Genomic DNA, 23,609 nt, shown 5'->3' on the forward strand with positions numbered 1-23,609 from the left:
CATTTTTCAAAGGGTTTGTTGTTACATTAATTATAATTGGGTTTTATTATGTTCAGTGAGGTCGGTGATATTCCTTTAGGAGGGATCAGTGGCTTAGAGCATCTTGATGTAAATACTGGATTTTATGGTTATCCATGACACAAATTTTACAGTGAATGTGTTCAACATCAAAGGTACCTGGGTTGTTGACCTGCAGTTTGGGTGAGCTGATCCCATATTTGTTCAGTTCAGTGGCAAACAGCTCAAATGACTTGTGAAAAGTTTTGGGGCTGCATACTAGCTATGTGTGCTTTTAGTTGCTTCAGCATGTGAAGGCAGCCCAATGAGAGAAGGCCTGGCTTATGACCCTGTTTGTGGCCTAGTAGGAAGTGCAAGGGCTTTTCTGGAACAGGCCAACCTCCGTTACCGGTCTGAGATCATGAGGAAGATGTTTTGTCCAGTACAATCCTGGTTCTTTCACTTTCAAAGTTTTTTTTTTTGTGGGGCTACTCACAGTACTGCACAACTTTATTTTTACATATTTTACTTTATTTTTTTAAGATGTGAAAAGCATGCAATAATAACATAATTAATTACATAATTAATTACATAATTATTACATTTGCCCTTCAGGACAACTTAACACCCACTCAGAGCGGTTTACAAAGTGTGTTATTATTATCCTCACAACAATCACCCTGTGAGGTGGGTGGGGCTGAGAGAGCTCCAAGAAGCTGTGACTGACCCAAGGTTACCCAGCTGGCTTCAAGCGGACAGTGGAGAATCAAACCCGGTTCTCCAGATTAGAGTCCTGCTGCTCTTAACCATTACACCAAACTGACAAGAGGGAATACAACACCCATGAAGCTTTCCAAAATCGCACAAGTGCAAAAACCCTCTTATTCCAAACAGATCGGCAGTCATAATGATGGAACAATAAACAGTAAGGTTTTTTCAGACAATAATTTGGCAGCAGTTTATATTATTTTTATTTATGAATGACTGATTCAACCAAGAATCTACACTTACATTAAGCACAAGATTAATCCCAGATTGTAGAAAGAAAGCTAACTCTGGTTACTTCATACTTTTAACTGGGATTAGTGCCCCCCATACACACACGCAAAGCGCAAACGACTACCACATTTCCCCACCACCCTCAGCTTTTTCAGGATCATGTGTGCTCTGTTTGGTGCTACACTGACATTTGATCAGTCGCTGGCCTCTGTGATTTCTATGGGATCCATACATTTTTGCTTCTTCTATGCTAAAGGGTATGGATGTAGCCTAACACCAGAACCATTTAAAATTTGCAAGCTTGCTCAGTATTTCCCATAGGACGCTTACAAGGAAATATCATAAAATCATGGCCTGAGAGATGCGTCTTCTCTTCCCCCCTCCTTTTTTTAAACCTCCAGCTTAACGAAGAATTCTGGAAGACTGGAATGCTTGCACTTTGTTTTGTGTTATTTCATCTGGTCCCAATTAAAATGCATTACAGGGCTTTGCTTTGGACTGATGTGGCTACACGCAGTCTGTTCCTGTGAAAGCTTTGCCTTAACTTTCTGGCCATCCTTCCAAAATCTGTGGGTAGTTTGCAGTACTATTCAAACCTGAAGTGTAGAATTATATAACAAATGCGCCTACACAGTATTGTTGCTGTTCTGAATTTGCACTGTAGAAGCAGACAGAAATGGGAAGCCAGGCAAAATTCTCAGCGCTTACACAGGCTTCGATCCAGAGAAAGGCAAATAGAAGCTCTGCTCGTGGAACAGGCCTTTGACACTCCCCCGTTGTGCTGCTGGCCTTGCGCTACCCAAAAACCCATTCCTGAAAGGTCATCATGATTCCTGTTAGAGATGGCATGGGTGGGGTGCAGTGAGAGGAAGAAATATGTAGAAACAAAAGTGCCCTCCTCTTGCCACGAGGAGGTGGATCCAATCACTAGCATTTCATAAAATGGACCAGAATTATTACTTCAACATTGCAGCCTGCAGAGTAAGCCACTGAGATAGTAGTGTTGCCACTGAGAAATTCATCTTAGCTAGCCACTATAGTGTATCAGCTTTCATACAAAAATCTCTCCACGTGAACCACAGCACAAATACCACTCCAGATTCCTCAACCACAGTTAAGTGACTGGGTCAGAGAATTGTATGCTCTGTCCCCCAGCCCTTACTATGATTCAAATTCCTCACTTTTTCCAATTGTTATCCTCACACAGTGCTAACCATGTACATTTTTAACCAGGAAGTGAAGCCAGTTGTACAACTCCACTCTAAACTAGCATCAGAGCGTCACGTGTGCACCACTCCAAAGTGGTAAATTCACGTAAGGTAAAGCTCATGCCTCAATAAAGTTGGTTAGTCTTAAAGGTGCTACTGGACTTTTTACTATTGTGTAAGGACTTTAGGGTCCAGTAGCATTTTAAAGACCAACTACAGATCCAGGGTATGAGCTTTCAAGAGTTAAAGCTCCCTGGGGGTTCCCTGGGAGCTTTGATTCTTGAAAATTCATATCCTGGAAATCCAGCGGGTCTTTAAGATGCTACTGGACCCGAATCTTGCTCTTCTACTACAGACCAACACAGCTATCCATCTGAAACTACAAGGACTTTAATATCTCAAGACAAATAATTATATAAAAAGTGGTTGTGCTTTGACCAGATATAATTCTACACTGTGCAGTCACAGAAGTCAGGAGTGCCATTTCCATTACTGTCAACAGGCAGTATGATGGACAACATAAGGACTGCACATGGAATATCACTACTTTACAGATACACATCTGGAGGAAAAAATGGCATGTCTAAAAGGCTTTGTTCCTTGTTTTTTAAAGAAAACAAAACATTAAAGGGATCTTTCTTATAATTCAAAGACAGCAAAGTCCACAAGCAATCTCATGAACAGAAATATAAACATATCACTCTGATGGGGGAAGAGGTTTAAACACGAGTTTAGGGGGGGTCTACGGAACACAAGTTTCAACACACACTTAATTTCTGTGCACGCAATTGGAGTGCAGCACATTCTACTGTTAAAAAGGATTTCAATGGGAACAAATAACAGAATGAACCAACAGCAGTAAAAAAGAAAGACTCTGCTTTTTCTAGATGCCATCTGCTTTATTACAAATGCAGGAAACAGAATCTGAGCTTCAACACAGACACTCAGAATCCCACTCTAAACAGAAGTCTCTTGATAACATAGGACTCATTTTAAAAGCAATTCTTTCCCCAGTTTTGACACAATTTGTCTGTAGTACTAAAATGAGGACTTTTATTCATAAACAATGTCTGCTTTTCCAATATAACAGAGATGTAAGGGATAATAAAGGCAAACCTCAAATTGATGCCAGATGGGAGAGTTTATTAATAAAAGCCCACTGCCAGATGCCTTTCAACAAAAACCTTCTTACAGAATAGTCAGAGTTGCTCCTGATTTAAAAGGGTGCTTTCCCAGAGTTCAGCTTCCATGCTGAATGTTTCCCAATCCCTTTGAACCCACTCTTGGAAACTTGCGGGGTGGCATCCTTTTATGGATCAATTTGCCATCCAGCGACACTTTGAGGTACGCCTCTCCTTGACTTCCTTGGTTCTCCTTTACTTTTTGTTTGTCCAGCACAATGCAAGTCAAACTGGGCTTACCTTTCTTCCTGCTAAAAGCACGATTCATGTTGAGAAATCACCCAATATGTGTGCAATTTAATCTAGAAAGAATACACATAAGTACAATTAAAAAGCATGTTAATTTTGCAAATGATACAAAGTTTCAGCTGTTAATGACACAAGACATTTTTTAAAAAAAACTTTGGAATTAAATCCAATTAACCTCTACTGAAGACTTCTGTGTTTTCAAAGTTAATTAAGTCTGCAGTCTCAAAACAGCAAAAACAAACCAACCCCAAACTGCCATGTTAACCATACTTAACTTGAGAATGACACAATGAATTATGTGGGATTTAAGTAAACATCCACAAGATCAGGCTGTGAATCTGAGTGCCAAATTTTGCAGTCTCAAACACATACTGATAAGCTCTTTCAGACAGAGGTTAATAGAAAGTGTACTTTTATCAACTGACAACAGTCCTCAAGCAATTACAAAGAAGCATGAAAATATACATTCTACTATATAAGCGTGTTCCAAACAACTCACTTCCTACCTTGGTGTGCCTCCAGAGGGTGCTGCTACAGCAGGAAACCAAGGCCGGGATCAGGAGCGGAGCAAGTGGCAATGCCTGCCCCTTTCCTTCACCCAGCCAGGATCAGGACCAGAGCAGGTGGCAATGCCCGCCCTCGGCCTTCACCTGGCCGGCATCAGGAGCGGAACAGGTTGTAATGCTCCCCCCGCCTGCCTTCACTTGGCTGGGATAAGGAGCGGAGCAGGTGGTAATGCCCGCCCTCATGCCTTCCCATGGCCAGGAGCAGAGAAGGTGGCAATACCCGCCCCTTGCCTCCACCTGATCAGGAGCAGGCGCGGAGCAGGAGGCAATGCCCGCCTGCCCTCCTTCCCCTTGCTAGAGCCTGTTGTATTTTTTTCCCACAATGGGCTTTGTTGCTAGTCTTTGATATTTATGCTGTTAGACATGAGCTACCATCTAGCATGTGCTGAACTTTCCCACTTTGGATGGCTCTTGGCCAATATGAGCAGTACTGCAAGTGGAACTATTGTACCTGATTTAATTGGAATTAGCTTTCATTTACTAATGGCAATTTACTTAAAATATTTATAAGTAACACTAAAATACTGCTTGGTAATAAGTTCTACATACAATATTCAGGCCTTCTAGATGGTTCTGGAAACTTCTTCACCTAAACAAATCTAATTATGACCTCTGTTTCCAATAGGAAAAGATGACAGCAAATCATTCTAGATGTTTAGGTAGCCTTCATTCAAGTTTGCTATTATATCGATATGATGGCATCCTGGGACTGCACTAATAATTTTAAAAGCAACTCAAGTAGATAATATTCAATAATGGGTGGTCAGTCCCCCAAACTCCTTTTATCAGCGTCAAAGCACTAATATAAACAAACCAAAATATTCATTAACAATAAGCTGAAATTTCATGTTGGTTTAAATGCACACAAACTACTTATTATGCACATAAAAAAGTTTATTATTCTGGAAAACTATTTAAAATTTTTGATTAATTTGAAGTCTCGTTTTTAAACGGTTTTAACTGTGACATGCAACATTTGTGAAAACCTGGGTACCATATCAGAACCATGTAACTGGAATTCATTAGCTTAATAGTTTACACAAGGTTTAAGATTAAAGTTCTCTAAGGAATGTAATATCCCAGATTGCTAAAGGACCATAAGATCAGCTGACAGCAGTCTTACTGTAAGTTCATTAAAGGTAAGTGGAAAACATTTTCTATATTTCAGGAAAAGTACAGCGGGTTCTCAACATTAATGAAAACAGACTCTGGCTTCAGCAGTTCAGTTAAAATTGTGCATGCACGCACACACAGAGACAAACACATCAGTATGTTGTCCTTGTGTGACACCTGATGAGTTGTAATCCATTCCCCTAGCATTGAGAGGTAGGAGTAAGGGAGGTTTTCCATCTGAGTTGCATGCAGTTCTGTTTGATGCACCATATCTTGCACAGATACCTGTCCCACTCTTGAGAGCGTCTATCAATTGCCCATCTTATTCAAGCCAGCTACCTTGGATTCCTCCTTATTCTCTGCATAGTGGTGGAGTGCTGTCTTTCCACATCCACACTAATCCTTCTGCCACAGTTGTGATGAGAGAGAAATGTTCAATTACCAACAAGCCAAAAACCAACTCTACACAAAAGTGCTCACTTGCAAAAAACAACCACCTAGAAAAGACAAAACCCCAGCTATTTCAGCCACCAACAAGGACTGACATTAGAAATTCCTTCCAGGGCTGCTTCCATGGCACCGCCAAAAAGAGACGACACAAACTGCCTGTTCCTTTGGATGAGATGGGGCTTTATGTAGGCCCAGTAGCCACATCTCTGCAGAACTCTGGAAAGATCTCCAGCCGAGCTGCGGATGATCAAGGCTCCAGTTCTCAGCAGTTTGAGGCAGATGGTAATTTCTGCCCCCTGGGTGGGGTGGGGATTCTCCCTGTGGCCTTCATCCTGGAAGAGGGGACTTGTAATTTTTAAAAGTGTGCTAAGTTCTGAAACAGAATAATCCAAGAAATAAAGGCAACAAGCCCAAGACGTTACACAGGCTTGTGCACATACCACAACGCCCCTCAAAATGCACTGTAACTGCTTCACTTCAAACCCTACAGTTTTGTCACCAAATCCTCACCCAGGACCATCACCCTAAACTTTTGTTGTCATTTCAGACAGCTAAAGCTCCTCGGTCCACAACAAGGGTCCCTAACATGGTGCCCATGGATACCATCGTGCCCACCGAGTGTTTTTAGAAAGTGGGTGGGGTCAGGTGAGGTTTCGGCCCAAGCAGGGCTTCTGATTGTCCACTGGCAATCTGATTGGCTGAGAGGATTTGAAAAACTTTGCTTCAGCAGCAGCTGCCGCCACAGCACAAGGATCTTCACTGTGTGACTGAAGGTAAGTTGTATGTAAACAAGAAAATATTTTGTAAACTGTATGTTCATTTTAAAAGACATCCTTTTAAGCAGAGCTTCTGCCTGAAATGATGAAGAATCACTGTTAGAGTTATGCCTAACCTCACTTTATAGTTGGCTCCTCTTTTTATAATTGCACCTGCCACCCTGTATCAGAATTCCAAAGCTGCCCACAGGCTCAAAGAGGTTGGGACCCCTGGTCCACAAAATCCAGTCAGTAGATCAGAAAGGAGACTTCTAACTGCCCCCTAGACAGGGCTTTTTTTCTGGAAAAAGAGGTGGTGGAACTCTGTATTACCACAAGTGCGTGCACAAAGCTTGTGCGCGCTCCCAAAAATGTGTGATGACGACACTCCCGGAAGTGATGCCGCTTCCCAGAGGTGCTTCCTGGAACCCAGCACAACGCATTACGACGAGATAACTGTTAGTAAGCTTGGAAAATTACACTATTATGAGAAAAGGTTTTTTCCTTTCTGTATCCTCTACAAAAAGTGAAATCTCCCATTCCTTTCCCCAAACATTTCATTTCTTTGGAATCATATTTTAAAATATGCAAGGAGGGGGCCTCTAAAAATCCAAAACCCATCTCACAAAACTAAATTCTAACAAATTTCCTCTGCCAGCGTAGAAAAAAAAATCCAAAATTCTTTCTCAAAATGCCACAGTCTGAAATTCCTAATCTAATGAATATTGAATTCTCAAATTTTCAGGGAGGGTTTTGCTTTACTGGAGCAATGCAAAATTAGATACTCAACTTTAGCTGCATTAGATTTATACTTAGTTTAAAATGGCTTTTTTGTTGTTGCCTGCCAACTCTACCTTACCAATGGCTAAGCTGCTGTGACATTGTGAAATGCTCATATATATTCCAATGTCCCAGACAAACAATATTCATAAAAACTTCCTTAACACCCATATGTCCACTGCAGTTTCAGTGATGTTAATCCGCTGAGGGTGGGGAGAACCATTTGAGTTACAGCCATTAAGACATAAGAACACCTATATGCTGAAGAATATATTGATGAAAGACTGGGACTTGGACTTGGACACAACTATCCATTCCTAGCATAAAACTGGAATAACCATAACTGATATTTTAACTAATACAAATAACCATAATTGATATATTTAACTAACACAGAACAGATTGCATTCATAAGCTATGGGAGCCATAATAATGTCAACTTCAGTCAACAAAAGAATGAAAGCAACACACACGCATGCACAGCCCCACCTACCCCCATGAAAAGAAAGCAGAATAACTAGGGTTGCCAGCCTCCAGGTAGTGGCTGGAGATCTCCTGGAATTATAACTGGTCTCCAGGCCACAGAGATCAATTCACCTGGAGAAAACGGCTACTTTGGGGGGTGGACTCTATGGAATTATGCCATGCCAAGGTCCTTTTCCTCCACAAACCCCACTTTCTCCAGGTTTCACCCCCCAGATCTCCAGGAATTTCCCAATTTGGAGCTGGCAACCCTAAGAATAACTCAAAGCAGCACACAGGACCCCACAACCCCATGAAAAGAAAGCAGAATGAAGTCAAAGCTGCACACATACACACACAGCCCCACCCACCCACACCCTCAATGAAAACTGAATGAACTCAAAGCAGCACACACATACACAGAAACCCCTGAATGAATGGACTCAAAGTAGCTTAGCCTTCCTCTACAGAGCCTCTGCCGGCTCCAGTTTGCTCTCTCTCTCTCTCTCTCTCTCTCTCTCTCTCTCTCTCTCTCTCTCTTACTCACAGAGGAATGGAAAGAAAGCAGAATGAACTCAAAGCAGCTGAACTTCCTCTGCAGAGCCCATGCTGGGCCCCAGCTCGCTTGCTCTCTCTCTCTCAATCACAGAGGAATGAAAAGAAAGCAGAATGAACTCAAAGCTGCTTAACCTCCTCTGCAGAGCCCGCACTAGGCCCGAGCAGCATCTGCTTGCTCTCTCTCTCTCTCATTCACTCAAGAAAGCAGAATGAACACAAAGCAGCTTAGCCTCCTCTGCAGATCCCGCAAGGCCGAATGAGGAAGGAATCACGTGGGCAGAGCTGCCGGAACGCCGTTCCAGAGTGTTCCCCCTCAAAAAAAGCCCTGCCCCTAGATATAGGAAAAGTATAGGATATGAAAGCTGGACAGTGGTGATTGGTGTTGATGACAGAGGACAGTTTGGAGGTCTTTCATTCATAGGGTCACCATAGGTTTGAGGCAACCTGACAGCACATACACACACACACACAGGTTAGGGTCAGCACGCTAATAACATCGTTCCCTCAGAATGTGAGTGAATGAAGTATCCATGAAGTATCCATACCATGACATATCCATCCATACAAACATCTGGGATCCAAAGAACCGCACGCCCACTTAGGTTGCTGAGGCAGCTTTCAATAATGGATTATTTATTTATTTATTTTTACTTATTTATTTATAGCCCCAAGGATCTGATATTCAAAGAAGAAAAGTAAGAATTCTCACAGGATGTGCCTCAAACCCTTGGTTTCGCATAATCCCGACTTTTATTATTTGGTATTTTAAAGATTCCCAGGTGTTAAAAGAATGTTGCTCAACTCGCAGTGAAGTCTTGCTCTTCTAAAGTGCATTCCTGAGAAACTTTAGAAAGGTGCTTAGGATAGTACAAGTTGGTCGCATCTGAAAATTCCTGCTCTACCACAAGAAGGATCAATTATCCTGCCAGAAGCAACAGCATATTCTAGAAGTGCAAACAAACAGCCCAAGAAAATGGCACTAGCATTCACTCTGAGTGCAATACTAAAGTTATACCAATTCCTGCCCCTTCATTCAAATCATTTTGTATTAGAATGGCCTGATTGGTAAGCATATTCATTTCTAAGGACTTATGCAGAATATATAAAGATGGCGTTAATTATTATTGCGGCAAAGCCAATGAAATATGGAATAGATCCATGAATATTTCATAATGAAAGGACTCTGTTGCCTGCATTTATTAACAACATGTGTTTAACAAATACACTTCCCACTAACTGACTCATCCATGGCTGTGTGACCTTATAAACATTCAAAGTTAAGTTTTCATCCATTCGGAAAAAAAATCTTATTAATATCTTCTTTGGAACACTACCCTAAGTGACATGCCATGCTCAGAAACCTTTGAGTAAATCATTCTTGCACTACTATTTAAAAATTGTGCTGCATATTTGCTTTGGGGGATCCAATTAGCCAGATATGATACAATTGAGATACAAGACCGATCGTACTATACAAAAGCACATAAACGTCACAACAAAGCTGATTTTTGTAAACAACAGCAACTGTCATTTAACTGCAGAAAAGTGGGCTGTAACGGAAACATTATTAAGATTAGCTCTGGATCCACCCTGGAGAAACAATTTCATGCCTTATTGATTCCATATGCATACAGCTTGACATTGATTACCAGAAGCTGGGAAGAGAGGTTTGCTCTACGCATACGCAGAGTAATCTTTGCTATTCAGACGTGAATGGAAAGCAGAAAATTTACAGATAGTGAAATATTGTTCAATTACAAAAGTTGTCAGTATCACAGATATTAATTTGAACCTTAAGTTTGCCTTACCAAAAGCTATTCTCATCCTCTATTCTAGGGATCTCCAATGTGGTGCCTGTGAGCGCCATGGCACCCACTGACACGTTTCCTGGCACCTGTAAAAAAAATTTAGAAAGTGGGTGGGACTGGGTGGGACTTTTGACCAGCAGGGCTTCTGATGGGACACTGGAGGTCTGATTGGCTGTGAAGGTTTTTGAAAAAAGTTGTTTCAGCAACAGCTACCACCACAGCACAAGGGTCTTCACAGCATTACTGTGCGTGCATGCAAGATAATATTGGAAACAGCATGCTCATTTCAAAAAAATGTGCTCATTTAAATGGAGCTTCTGCCTAAAATGCTGAAGAGTTATTTTTTACAGTTATGTATAGCCTCGTTCCCTGACATTGTGTGGTTGGCTCTGCCACCTGAGGCAGCCATTTTGCAGTTGCACCCACTACCCTATGTCAGAATTCCAAAGGTGCCTGCAGGCTCAAAAAGGCTGGGGACCCCTGCTGTATTTTTAAAAATCATATTCATGAGGATGAGAATAGCTTTTGGTAAGGCAAGCTTAAGGTTCAAAATAATATCTGTGATACTGACATCTTTTGCAATTGAACAATATTTCACTATCTATACATTTTCCGCGTTCCGGTGATGTCTGAATACTGCCCGATTACACTGTAGGTTTGAAGTATCTTGCTTAATAATATCTATGTAATTCCAACACTACAAAGCTCATGTTGCAATGTGACCACTGAGAAATACTCATGAAGTTCTTAGATTCATATACCATCTTAATATAGCATACACCACTTAACAGTTAATATACTTAAATTTTGATCCAAGACATTGAGACAGGGTATAAAAGATCCTGATCTAATATAATCCCTCATAATTACTTTGCAAGGCAGGTGAGGTTTAGAGATGTATGGATACATCCCACCCTCCTTAACAACAATAACAACAACAACATTCAATTTATATATCGCCCTTCAGGACAACTTAACACCCCACTCAGAGCGGTTTACAAAGTAAGTTATTATTATCCCCACAACAATTACCCTGTGAGGTGGGTGGGGCTGAGAGAGCTCTGAGAGCGCTGTGACTAGCCCAAGGTCACCCAGCTGGCTTCAAGCAGAGGAGTCGGGAATCAAATCTGGCTCTCCAGATTAGAGTCCTGCCACTCTTAACCACTACACAAAACTGGCTCCACAGCTACACCTTGTCTTTTCATATGTTGACACTGTGAGCCTGTTTTCTCCATTGTCACGGGTGGTATTTGTTTCTTGTATTTGTTTCTTTATATCATTTTGACCCTGACCTAGCTAGCCCAGGCGAGCGTGATCTTGTCAGATCTCAGAAGCTAAGCAGGGTCAGCCTTGGTTAGTAATTGGATAGAAGACCAACAAAGACCAGGGCTGCAGAGGTAGGCAATGGCGAACCACCTCTGTTAGTCTCTTGCCATGAAAACTTCACCAGTGGTTGCCATAAGTCAGCTATGACTTGAGGGCATTCTCCACTACCAATGTCGTTTATACGTCAAATGCAAGTCATGTTGAGATACGCATTTATACAGATTGAAAAAAATAGCATGAAGAAGCAGAAAATAGTATAAAATAAAAATTCATTTACACAAGGGAGAAGCAAATGTGGTTTGTCCAAGTTCAACAAGCAAAATGAAAAACGTGACAGCAATCCTACAGTGTGATCTTATGCAGGATTACTCCAATCTAAACTCACTAGATTAATTCTCCATAAGGCTGTACAGCTAATTAAGGTCAAGATAAGCTGCATTCAGATACAATAACCATGTGTTGTTTTCACAGGAAGGAGTCTTTGTAGTCCTCGGGATCATGAGTAAATATTATAATTTATATGCTGCCTGTCTTCCTCGTGGGGACTCAAAGCAATTTATCGCGTTTTCCCCCTTTTACTTTCTTATCACAACAACAGCCTTGTGAGGTACATTATGAGAGATTATGACAAGTCAAAGCATCCGTGAACTTCCACAGCAGAGTAAGAAATCCAATCCCCGTCGTCTCGGGTCCTTGTCAGACACTCTAACCATTATGCAAGCCATCTCTCAAGTGTTCTGTCCCCTCCTGCAGATTAGTAATTTTAGACTTCTTGATTCATGACACAGCACTGGTCTATTGGCCAAAAATGGCAAAGTGAACCATAAAAGGCTCACCAGCAAGGTAAAATTAAAAATAAAATCTGCATTTCAAAATCAATATAATTAAGACAGATTAAACAATGTGTTTTGACTTGCTGTCTTAATCAATGAGGCCATTACAAAATTTTATAAACAAACTTCCTTTATAAAATATATCCAAAAAACATAACCAATACATGAAGAGTTAAAATATCACACATGAACTGTTCAGTGAATCATGCCCAGGCAGCAATTCCCCACAGGCTTATTTCCAAAAAACCTTGGCAAAGACTAGATTGCAATTCCCGTTTAAGAGTAACTCACTTAAGTTATTGGTAAAAAGATTTATCTCCAAATTTGCAAGGCCCTCATACATGTATCTCAAGTCTAACAGTTGATAAAAAGCCTGCACATTGCTAAAAAACATCTTATATAAGTCAAATCAAACACAACATGATCCCCAAGAAATTGCAATGCATTCTACTATGGTTTGTTCTCTTGCCTACTAAGATGCAGGGCTTTTTTTTCAGGGGGAACGCGGGGGAACGGAGTTCCGGAACCTCTTGAAAATGGTCACATGGCTGGTGGCCCCGCCCCCTGATCTCCAGACAGAGGGGAGTTGAGATTGCCCTCCACGCCGCTCAGAGGGCAATCTCAAGTCCCCTCTGTCTGGAGATCAGGGGGCGGGGCCACCAGCCATGTGACCATTTTCTCCTAGGGCAACCCACTGAGTTCCACCACCTCTTTCCCCAGAAAAAAAGCCCTGGTTCTTCATAAAAATCAGCTGCTGAGATTGTAGCTTCATTAATCAGATTGGAACATTGGGGAAATGACTTTTGAACCCTTCCCCTGAGGAATACATCCTTTCCTTGGAGGAAGTTAAATCACATTGGCGGAGGTGACTTTCAGTGGAAAAATGGCCCAACGTGAAAAATCCAAGAGGCTTCTCTCTCCCGATGCCAATCTCTCCCTTCAAGCTGCAGCCTCTTTTATATTTTATACAACCCAAAGCCACCCCCTCCGCACCTAAATAATTATGGAACTACACATAATATGCGGTTCTGCCTCAAGGGAAGATGTGGATCCAGGCGATCTCTCATGTATCTTTGTACTGAGGAACCTTAGGAAAACCCAAGGTACATAGACAAATATAATAATATACAATTATAAAATATAAAATGTGGCATCCTCTTAATTTGGCATCTTAAATGTTTTACTGTTAAAGTGTTTTAATGTTTTGATATTCACCATTTTGGGGACCCTATTTGGGTGGAAAGATGGTACAGAAATGTTTTAAATAATTTGAATGATAATAAATACCTTGAACTTCTGAAGTATTATGCTACCAGAATTTTGTGAAAACCTACAAAATTGAACGTTCCATTCCGATTTTGCCTCTCAATTTACATAGCAGTACTGAAAAAATAAACTGGAGATTTCTGGAGCTGGAATTAACGTTCTTGTAAACAAAAACGCTATTTCAGAGTTCTGGTTGAACCTCAGCGCTTGGTCATACGCTTGGATGCACGCTGATAACGGAAGCCCGAACGGAGAGGAAACTAAAGTAGATCACAATAGCAATGATTTCTTTTTATTATTATTATTTATGTAAAACATTTCTATCTCATTTTTCCAAAGCAAACTCAGAGCGGCTAACAACAAGAACAAAAAACCAGAACTATGGTATATTCATAACAAGATAAAGTTAACACTCCCACCATAACAACAGACACAAAATTACCTTCGCATGAACCTCAGCAAATCATCAGTTTTACCACTCGCATTTTGAACTTCTGTGCCATTACTTGCTAAATTTGTATCTCATCCTTCCTTTCAATTTAAAAAGGTCGTTAAAGATGCATCTGCTTTTCAAAACACAGTTCAATTAAATTCACCATAAAATACACAACCTATAACTTGGAATCTTTAACAAGTATAATCTAGTTCATTCTCTTGATGGCGCACACTTCATCTTGTAATTCCTAGTGGGTTGGAGGTGAGTCCAATTGTATGCAGGAATGTTTTCTCTCTAATTCTCTACTGTTCATTATGCTTCAATGGGGATGGCTCATTTCAACAAAACATGCAGGTAGCCAATCTAACAGAAAACACCCATCACCTTCCTGGCCAGGCTAGTAAAGACAGTCCCCCCTCCAATAACAACAGCTGTCACATCATAACTCTCCCTATGCACATCTGAAGATGTTTAATTTGTAACTTTATTACTTACAAGTAGAGATGGGCATGAAACGAACCACGGAACAAAATTCCAGATGGAACGACCAGTTCGTAGTCAAAGAACCACGTGTTCTGTGGGACTGTGTTTTTCCGAACCAAACCAACTTTTCTTACCATTCCATGGCTGGATCGGACACTTTTGACGCCAAACACTCCCTTGCCTAGGCAACGGTGGCAGTCTTTAGGTTGCCCCCAATCTGAGGCCTCCAGGCTTCATTGGCAGCTGTCCCTGCCAACTAGAGAGCTCCCAGTCTGGCCCATCCAGCCAGGAAAAGGGGGGGAGGGTTAGAATCTCCAAGGCAACTGAGGAGATGCGCCTTCAGCAACCATGGTAACACCAATCTCTTCCTCCCAAACCATGTTAGGCAGGTTATTCTGCCAACCAGAGTGCTCCTGTGTTGTTCAATCTTGGCTTTTTCCATAAATAGGGGAAGCCCTGTGATTCCTGGTTTCAGTTTCTGAGTGGGAGAGGGAGGAGAGCTTTGTGGCTTGGTGGCTGGCTGTAGTGGGAACTTGGATCTTTGGCCCTACACTTCTGGAAGCTGGAAAAGGGGGTGAAAAGCCTCTTTCCTTTTCTCTTGCTTGCTGCTTTTTCTTACTGACTGGGGAGGTGTTTGGGGAAAGGGTGCTTTCTCCCTTTCTTCCCTCCATCCCAGTCTAGTGTTAGGCGTTTGAGTAGAACTGTGGTCTTGCTTGCCCAAGATTTTTATTTACTTTTATTTTTCTCCTTCTCTGCTTTTTGGAGGCTTTGGTTTCTGGGGGTTTGTGGCCTCCCTCCCCGCAAGGGAGCTTCACTTTTATTTGCTTTTATTTCTCTCCTTCTCTGTTTATTGGAGGGTCTCATTTCTGGTTTGTTTTGTGGGTCCTCGCCGCCCCCAGGGAGCCAGACTTTTCTGCTAGCTCTCTCTGTGCACTCGTGTGGTGTAGTGCAGTTTGCCCTTTTTCTGCACACCCCTTTAGTGCCCTTTAGTTTTCTTTTGTGCGCCTCTGCAGCAGCCAGTGCCAGTGACTGGGTGGTGTTTTGGGGGGGCTCGTGCCTCTGGTGCGCTGACTCACACCTGCACGGGGTTGATCCACTGTCTCTGCTGTGCACACCATCAGTGCCCACACTGTTTTTTGTTTTATGTTGAGCCCCTGTCCAGCTAGGGACAGTGTCTGGTGGAGGTGGTTTGGGGGGCTGCCTGCTGACTCACAACTGTATGGGTAGCTGTACTATCTGCACTGCAGGCTCCCCACTTGCTTGCTTCTCTAGTGCAGCTCGCATTTGATGTGCGCATGCACACTGTCAGTGCACACACTGTGATTTATTTGTGAGCACCTGTGTAGCCGGGGCTAATGACTGGGTGGAGGAGGGTTTTGGGGCCAGGGGCTCTTGCCCACTCACAGACTCACACACCTGCATGGTGTTGCTCCACTGTCTCCACTGCGCACACCATCAGCGCCCACACTGTTTTTTTTATTTAGAGCCTCTGTCCAGCTGCGGACAGTGACTGGGTGGAGGTGGTTTTGGGGCTCAACACACCCAACCCCAGTGTCAGGGCCGCTTCTTGCCACATCACTCCCTCACTGTTGAGTTTGTCCTCTATTGTCCCCAGAGGTTCCTCTCTGTTTTGGGCTTTTGTTTTACTGCACCACTATGAAGTGTTCCTTGCAAAGCAAGACTGGTCGTGGTGTGAAAAAGGGCAGAATACGTGGCCCATTGGAGGCTGGCAGCAGCAGTTCTGGGGGGGGGGGGGCGGGATCTGTCCGACAGCAGAGTCTCTCGCTTCTGATCCATCCACAGAGCCTGTGGCGGAGGCAGAAGCGGTCTCTCCTATGCTGCCAGGAGTGGACCTGGTGAAGCTGTTTGCGGAGGAGGAGGGATCTGAGGAGGAATGGGCGGGGTTTGGATCATCATCCCAGTCCTCTGCCTCGGAAACTCCAGGGACTCTCCCTGTCTGCAGCACACCCCCTACTCCCTCGTCACCATCTAGCTCCACGTTGCGGCAGTAATTCCTTCTATCTCCTCCCGAAGTATCACCTGCCGGCGCCTGTTTCGACAACTCAATTTGGAGGCACTTTCAAGTCCTTCCCCACGACCCTTGCTCGGCGTGGTGCCGTCACTGCGAAGTGCTAGTGTATAAGGGCACTGACCCCAAGCACCTGTCATCCTCTGCTCTCCGCAAGTATGTGCAGAGGCATCACCTGAGCATCTCACTTCCGCCACTACGCGAACCACCTGGTGGGTGGGAGAGGAGTCCAGAGCAGAGAGAATGGGGAAGGGAACGGGAGTCGATGGCCAGCAAGAAGACTGGCCATGAGGGTGCTGTGAGTGGGAGTGGTACGGCCAGGCAGGCTACCCTCCAGGAGGTTGTCCCCTCCGGGTCTCTAACAATGCCTAGCGTAAGGGGGAGGGCTCAGGTGGCATGCACTGGAGCAGTGGCGGAGATGGATCGCATTGGGCAGACTCCCGTTATCCATCATGGAGGGTGTGGGCTTTAGGAGGCTGGTGCGTCGATTCGCTCCCTGGTTCTCAATGCCATCACGGAGGACCATTGGCCAGCGAGTCTTGCCTGCCCTCTACCAGGCTGTGAAAGCAAGGGTTGTGAGGGAACTGAAGGGTGCCCAAGGACGGACCGTCAACTTCACAGCAAACCTCTGGAGCGGCCGTCATCACGGCTACCTCAACATCACAGCCCGCTGGTAGCAACCGGAGGATCTCCGCTGCCCCAGGGAGAGGTCGGATCCCCAGGAGGAGGTGGCCCCCTTGGCGCTGGGCTATAGAGTGCTCCTGCTGCAGGCAAGGGGGGGTGGATGAGGATAATACATGCAAGAACATCGCAGCTACGATCTACGATGTTCTAACCTGCTTGGGGTCCCCATTATGGAGAAAAGTTTGGGATAAACCAATATTTTTAAATTATTTCATAATGCAGAAAGCACCTCTTCCTAAAAATAAACTGCAATTGTTCTCATGTTTACAGTGCAACCTTATGCACATTTACCTACTTTCAAAGTAAGTTTCTAGGCTACCAAAATGAATCCACCAAAATGAATCTGAAGGCAACATGCAACATACAACACAAGGTCAAATCAATGCAACAATTATGCCCAGTTAATTAGAAATTAGTTAGCTCCTTGGATGTTCCGGATTTTGTAATCAGACAATGCATCTGCATGCACGAAACAGACATTCAAGCTCAAAACCACTGCAAAGACCTTTCAGACATGCTACTTGCCAACATATATTGCTGCCTCTTAATGAGTTGTGAAATAAATGGCGATGCATTATGCATTATCCCTCGGACGTTACAACTCCAAAAGATGCACAAAAGCCCAACCGTGAAAAAAAATAGACATTTGAAATTATTTCTATAATTTCTCATATAATGTTTCAGTGGAAATTTAGTTTTGAACAGATACAATCTCCATAAAGTCTTACTGGGAAAAAGAGAGGATCTACCTGTGATGATGTTGGTATATGGTCGCAAGCCTCCAGGTGGTGGCTGCAGCTCTCCCAGAATTACAACTGGTCTCCAGGCCATAGAGATCAGTTCCCCTGGAGAAAACAGCTGCTTTGGAGGGTGAACTCTATGGCATTACATCCCACTGAGGTCCCTCCCCTCCTCATACCCCACCGTCTCCATGCTCCAGCCCCAAATCTCCAGGAATTGCCTAGCCTAGACCTGGCAACCCTATGTTGGTGTGCTAGCAAGAAAAAGAGTTGAGGGCGAGGGGAGAGATTGGAATTCTGCATGGCCAGACACACCAGGAAGAAGCACAGCACCAATGCTTCAGCAGATCACCACAAGGGAACTGGCACCGGGTGCCTCATTCTTGAGGAAAAGCTTAGCAAAAAGACAGCATATGCTGGGCTCATCTCATAAGGCACTGAACCGCCTGCCTCTAGCTTTAAATCACATCATGACACACACATGTGTGTATGTGTAGGGGGGGAGAATTGGCTTAGAAGCCAGCAGACAAGATCTTACTTCATTGAGCTGACCTGCCGAACAGAAGATTAGGCAGCTTGATTAAATTATTTATGGTAATTCATATTTAAAAAATGATGTACCGCTTCTGTACCCTATTAGGATTATTAGCGTTTTTAGCATTATTAGCATTTTTAATTCCTTGAACTGGCATGCAATAAATCCTTCAGTAATTATTTAACTCTATTGCCCCCAGTGTAATATAGGATGTAGGTACTGCAAGGCTGCCCAGAGAACGGTGACTAGGGTTACTAAATTCCAGAGGCCTTCTGGGCGCCATGCCAACAGGGGGTTAATAAGCAGCATACCTCCTCTAATCAACCATCTTGCATATGACTGCTGAGTGTGTTGAATGGCCCGGAAGTAGCCTTTTGGGGTCTAGGAGAGAAGCAGCACTAAATAGCAACTACATTAAAAATTAACTTAAGTTGTATATATTACATTGAAGTCAACCTACAGTATTGGTTTTTCCCTGATTTGATAGACAGGTCTGGCAAATCAGTGTTCTCAAAGAGGCTTCTACCTTCCTTCCTGTGAGGTTCTCTGTCTGACATTTTATTTATTTACTTACTTCATTTATACCATGCTTTTCTCCCCAAAGGGGAGCAAAAGTGGCTTACATCATTCTACTCTCCTCCATTGTATCTTCACAACAACCCTGTGAGGTAGAATGTTGCTGGCCCAACGTCACCCAGCAAGCTTCCATGGCAGCATGAGGATTCAAATCTGGGTCTCCCAGATCCTAGTCCAACAATCTAACCACTATCACCACACTTGTATGCACAATTTTACACAGGATCCCATCTTTAGAAGATGAACAGGTGTGGAGCATTCCAGGAAGAGGACTGTCGGACATACTCATTTTCTACCCCCTACCAGACTAAGATGCATCCACGCCCTTCAGGAATCAACAGTTGCATTAGCAGAAGAGAACTGCTTGTTCCAATGGTGATAGGAGCAGAAGAATTCTTGAAGGCTAGCTACTGGGCAGCAGAAAGTAATTGACAGTGATGCTGGCAGAGGATCTCTCACAGAAAACGACAGCGTCACTTCAGCTAACCGTGGTTAGAACTGAGCAGAAAAAGGCAATGGTAAACCACTTCTGCTCATTTGCTTACCTTGAAAACCCTATGATGAGACAATCCAAAATGAAAGAAGATATAGAGCTGAAAGAAAGAACCCCCAAGTCAAGTGACACTCAATTGGCTACTGAGGAAGAGCCAAGGACAATTACAAATAGCGCTATACAACGATGGAACTGGATTAAAGCCGAAAGGACATCCAGTTGCGGATGTGAATAGATGCCAAAGGAATGTCCAAAGCTGTGTGACGCACATAATAGGAACATGGAATGTGAGAAGAAGTATGAAGCCAGGTAAGTGAGAAATCATGAAAACAAAAAATTAAACAGTTATACATTGCAATCCTGGGTGTGAGTGAATTAATATGAACTGACTCAGGACATTTTAAGTCAGAAAACCACAAAATCGTTTGCTGCGGAAATGTCAAACGCAAAAGAAACCGTGTTGCTCTAATAGTGAGGTGAGAAAGCACAAGCTGTTAAGAGCTACAACACAAAATCTGACTATTAACAATCAGACTTCATGGAAAGCCTGTTAACATAACCATCATTCACGTTTATGCCCCAACTACAGATGCTGAGGGAGAAGAAATCAAAAACTTTTATGCAAGTGTCCAAGAAGAAATTGATCATATACCTAAACAAGATATGCTAATAATCATAGGTGACTGGAATGCAAAAGTAGGAGACAAAGCAAAATCAAACATAGTTGGAAAAATTTGGACTAGGATCACAAAATGTTCATTGCTAACACATGCTTCAGGCAAAAAAGACAATTGCACATGGGGAAATCACCAGTTGACCAATACAGGAACCAAATAGATTACATAATTTGAAGCAGGAGAAGCTCTATTCTCTCCACTAGAACAAGAGAAGAAGCTGATTGTGATACAGATCATGAGTTGCTAATATCAGATATTAGAATAAAACTGAAGTGAAACGCTAAAAGAATCATAGTGCCAAAATATAAGCTAAATAATATTCCTGAAGAATTTAAAGACCATGTAAAGAACAGATTTGCAATTGATCGTGAACCATTGATAATAATCAATGAAAGGAAATAGAAGACAAAAAAGGAAGAACAAAATACTTATTTCACAAGATTTGAGAAATCAAAGGGAAATTCAAGCCACAGCTCGGGATGCTGAAAGATCAACATGGAAATACAGAATCTGATCAGGACAAAATAAAGGAAAGATGGAGATAATATGCTGAAGAACTATACAGAAGAAGTGGAAAGATGGAGAGATGCCTTTGAAGAAGAATCTTTTGCTGCAGAACCAGAAATCTTAGAAAATGAAGTAAAAACTGCACTCAAAGCAATTGGGAGAAATGAAGCACTTGGAGTAGATGGACTATGAATAGAGCCATTTATGCTACAGAAACTGAGTCCATCAAAATCTTAACAAGAATCTGTCAACAAATATGGAAAACAAAACAATGGCCCAAAGACTGGAAACACATAGTCTACATTTCAATTTAAAAAAAGCAATGCCAAAGAGTGCAGCAATTAATTTCGCATGTAATCAAAATGATGCTCAAAGTTCTACAGCAAAGACTCTTACCATATATGGAACAAGAAATGCCAGATGTTTGAGCTGAATTCAGAAAAGGAAGAGACAATAGAGATCACGTTGCAAATTTACGTTGGCTAATGGAACATACAAGGGAATTTCAGAGGAAAATCAGCCAGTGTTTTATAGATTACAGCAAAGCTTTTGACTGTGCAGATCATGGAAAGCTATGGAGAGTTTAAAAAGAAATGAGGGTACCACAACAACTGATTGTTTTGATGCGCAACCTGTAATCTGAACAAGAGGCTACTGTGAGGACAGAATATGGGGTAACAGAACAATTTCCAATTGGCAAAGGTGTTAGACAAGGATGCATATTATCTCCCTACCTGTTCAACCTCTATGAAGAGCATATAAGGAAAGCTGGATTAGATCTAGAAGGAAGTGGAGTGAAAATTGGTGGAAGGAATATTAACAATTTGAGATATGCAGATGACACCACGTTACTGGCAGAAAATAAGGAAAACTTGAAACGATTACTGGAGAAGGTTAAAGGAGAAAGTGCCAAAGCAGGACCAAAGCAGGATTACAGCTGAACATCAAGATAATCCAAACTATGGTATTCCCCATTGTTGGACAGTGAAAAAAGCTGATAGGAAGAAAACTGATTTGTTTGAAATGTGGCACTGGAGGAAAATTTGCAGTTACCATGAACAGCTAAAGACAAATAAGTGGGTTCTAGATCACATCAAGCCTGAATTCTCCCTGGAAGCTAAACTGAGGCTATTGTACTTTGGCCACATCATGAGAAGACAAGATTTTGTGGAAAAGTCAATAGAGCTAGGAAAAGTGGAAGGCAGTAGGAAAAGAGGAAGACCCAAGATGAGATAGCTTGACTCAATAAAAGAAGCCACGTCTTCCAGTTTGCAAGATCTGAGTAAGTCTGTTAATGATAGGACATTTGGGAGGTTTTTCATTCATAAGGTCGCCATATGTCAGAGGCGACTTGACGGCACGTCACACACACACATCCTGTGCAGCAGGAAGATATTGCCACGGGGTGATTTAAATGAAATGAAATCTTTGCATGCAGGCTTGGTTTTGCTTCAGTGAGAATTTAACCAGGTTCTACATGATATATTTTTGTATTAAATTTTAGGAAAGGGTTTTCAGAAGCTTCTGGTGCCTTAAAAAAAGGCAAGAAAGTAAGAAAGAAGCAGCACAAATAGCCAAACATTCCTTGAAGTTCTTGCAGTGCGGCTAAAGGTGTCCATGCAGATAAATGCAGACTCACGGAGATGATAATGCCAGGAACTGTTGTTGTTGTTTTTAAATTCAGCCACAGAGGGACAGAACCGTACCATGCCTCTTTAATTTCAGATCCTTTCTTATAAGAACAAAGTTCAAATTTCACATGTCTTTTGCAAACAGACAGATACTGGTGGGGAGTATTTTAAAATCGGCTTCTTTCAAGAGACATAGTGATTTTGCCATCTAAGTTACTGCACACTTGAGTTGGTCCTCATTGGTGCTGAAAAGACTGAAAATATTTCTGCCACCACATCTCCCGTCATGACTAGAATTTGTTGACACCTTAGGATCTTAAATTTGTCACCTTAGGATCTTAAATTTGTATCTGGGCCCTCAAACGGGAAATATTTTGTCCCAGTCCTGCTGGGTATTTATTCTACAACTAATCAAATGCAGGCATTACACATATCATTTAATTAACATGTCAGCTTTTCCTTAAAAAGAAAGCATCACTATCGTGGGCAGGTAATTTCCTCAACACCACAAATGTGAGTATTGCACATTGCTTATGTAACCCTCATGAGCTAGTCGGTCTAGCCCAGTAGGGTGGAGTCAGTGTCTTGAGCTGGGAAGCCAAGGTAGAGGCTGGTGACTGGGGAACTTGATAAAATGTTCCAGGCTCTTATCACCTTGAATAAGGTAATGGGAAACATGTATGTGAAAATTAATGAGTAAGGGCGGGCTTTAATGGGTTGTCATGGCAAGAGATGAACAGAGGTAGTTTCCCATTGCCTGCCTCTCCTGGTCTTTGCTGGAGGTTTCCCATCCAATTACTAACCAAGATCAACCCTGCTTAGCATGTTAATTAAATGATATGTGTAATGAGACATGACTCACCTGAGCTATCCAGGTCAATGCTGGCTTTAATGCAGTTTAGAAATACTACTGGAATTGTTATTACTGCAGGGCTGTAACTTTTAAGTCGAAGACTGAAGCCTGGGTTCCAGTTTATTTTTATAATCAAGAGGACTGTATTAAGGGACTCTGGCATTGATGGAACCCAAACGTTAAACTTTGCTCACTCTGAAGTGTTACCAAGAAACAACCAGTTGTTCAAGTGAATTCAAAGACCCTATTTGCTGGAAGTTTCTGTTCTTTGTTATACATGTGATAAAAAAATCTATTTGTTTTGTCATGACTGTTGACTTTTAAAAAATTCTTAACTTACAGTTGCCCTGAAAGTTAGAGGTAAGTGTGGATAAGCATTTGTTCCTTATTTAGCCCCATAGAAACCATAAAGAA

At 42.4% G+C, this 23,609-nt stretch overlaps 1 protein-coding gene across 3 annotated transcripts in view; it reads right to left on the reverse strand.

The window, feature by feature from the left end:
- Positions 1-23,609, reverse strand: part of GULP1 (GULP PTB domain containing engulfment adaptor 1) — a 276,675-nt gene that overhangs the window by 119,595 nt on the left and 133,471 nt on the right. For all 3 annotated transcript variants that reach the window (XM_054972475.1, XM_054972476.1, XM_054972474.1), the window contains exon 3: positions 3,626-3,687. In XM_054972475.1, coding sequence (XP_054828450.1) covers positions 3,626-3,653 — 28 coding nt within the window. In that variant the 5' untranslated portion in view covers positions 3,654-3,687. The remainder of the gene's footprint in view (positions 1-3,625; positions 3,688-23,609) is intronic.

This window comes from Eublepharis macularius, chromosome 2, assembly GCF_028583425.1.
Source record: "Eublepharis macularius isolate TG4126 chromosome 2, MPM_Emac_v1.0, whole genome shotgun sequence".
Lineage (NCBI taxonomy): Eukaryota > Metazoa > Chordata > Lepidosauria > Squamata > Eublepharidae > Eublepharis > Eublepharis macularius.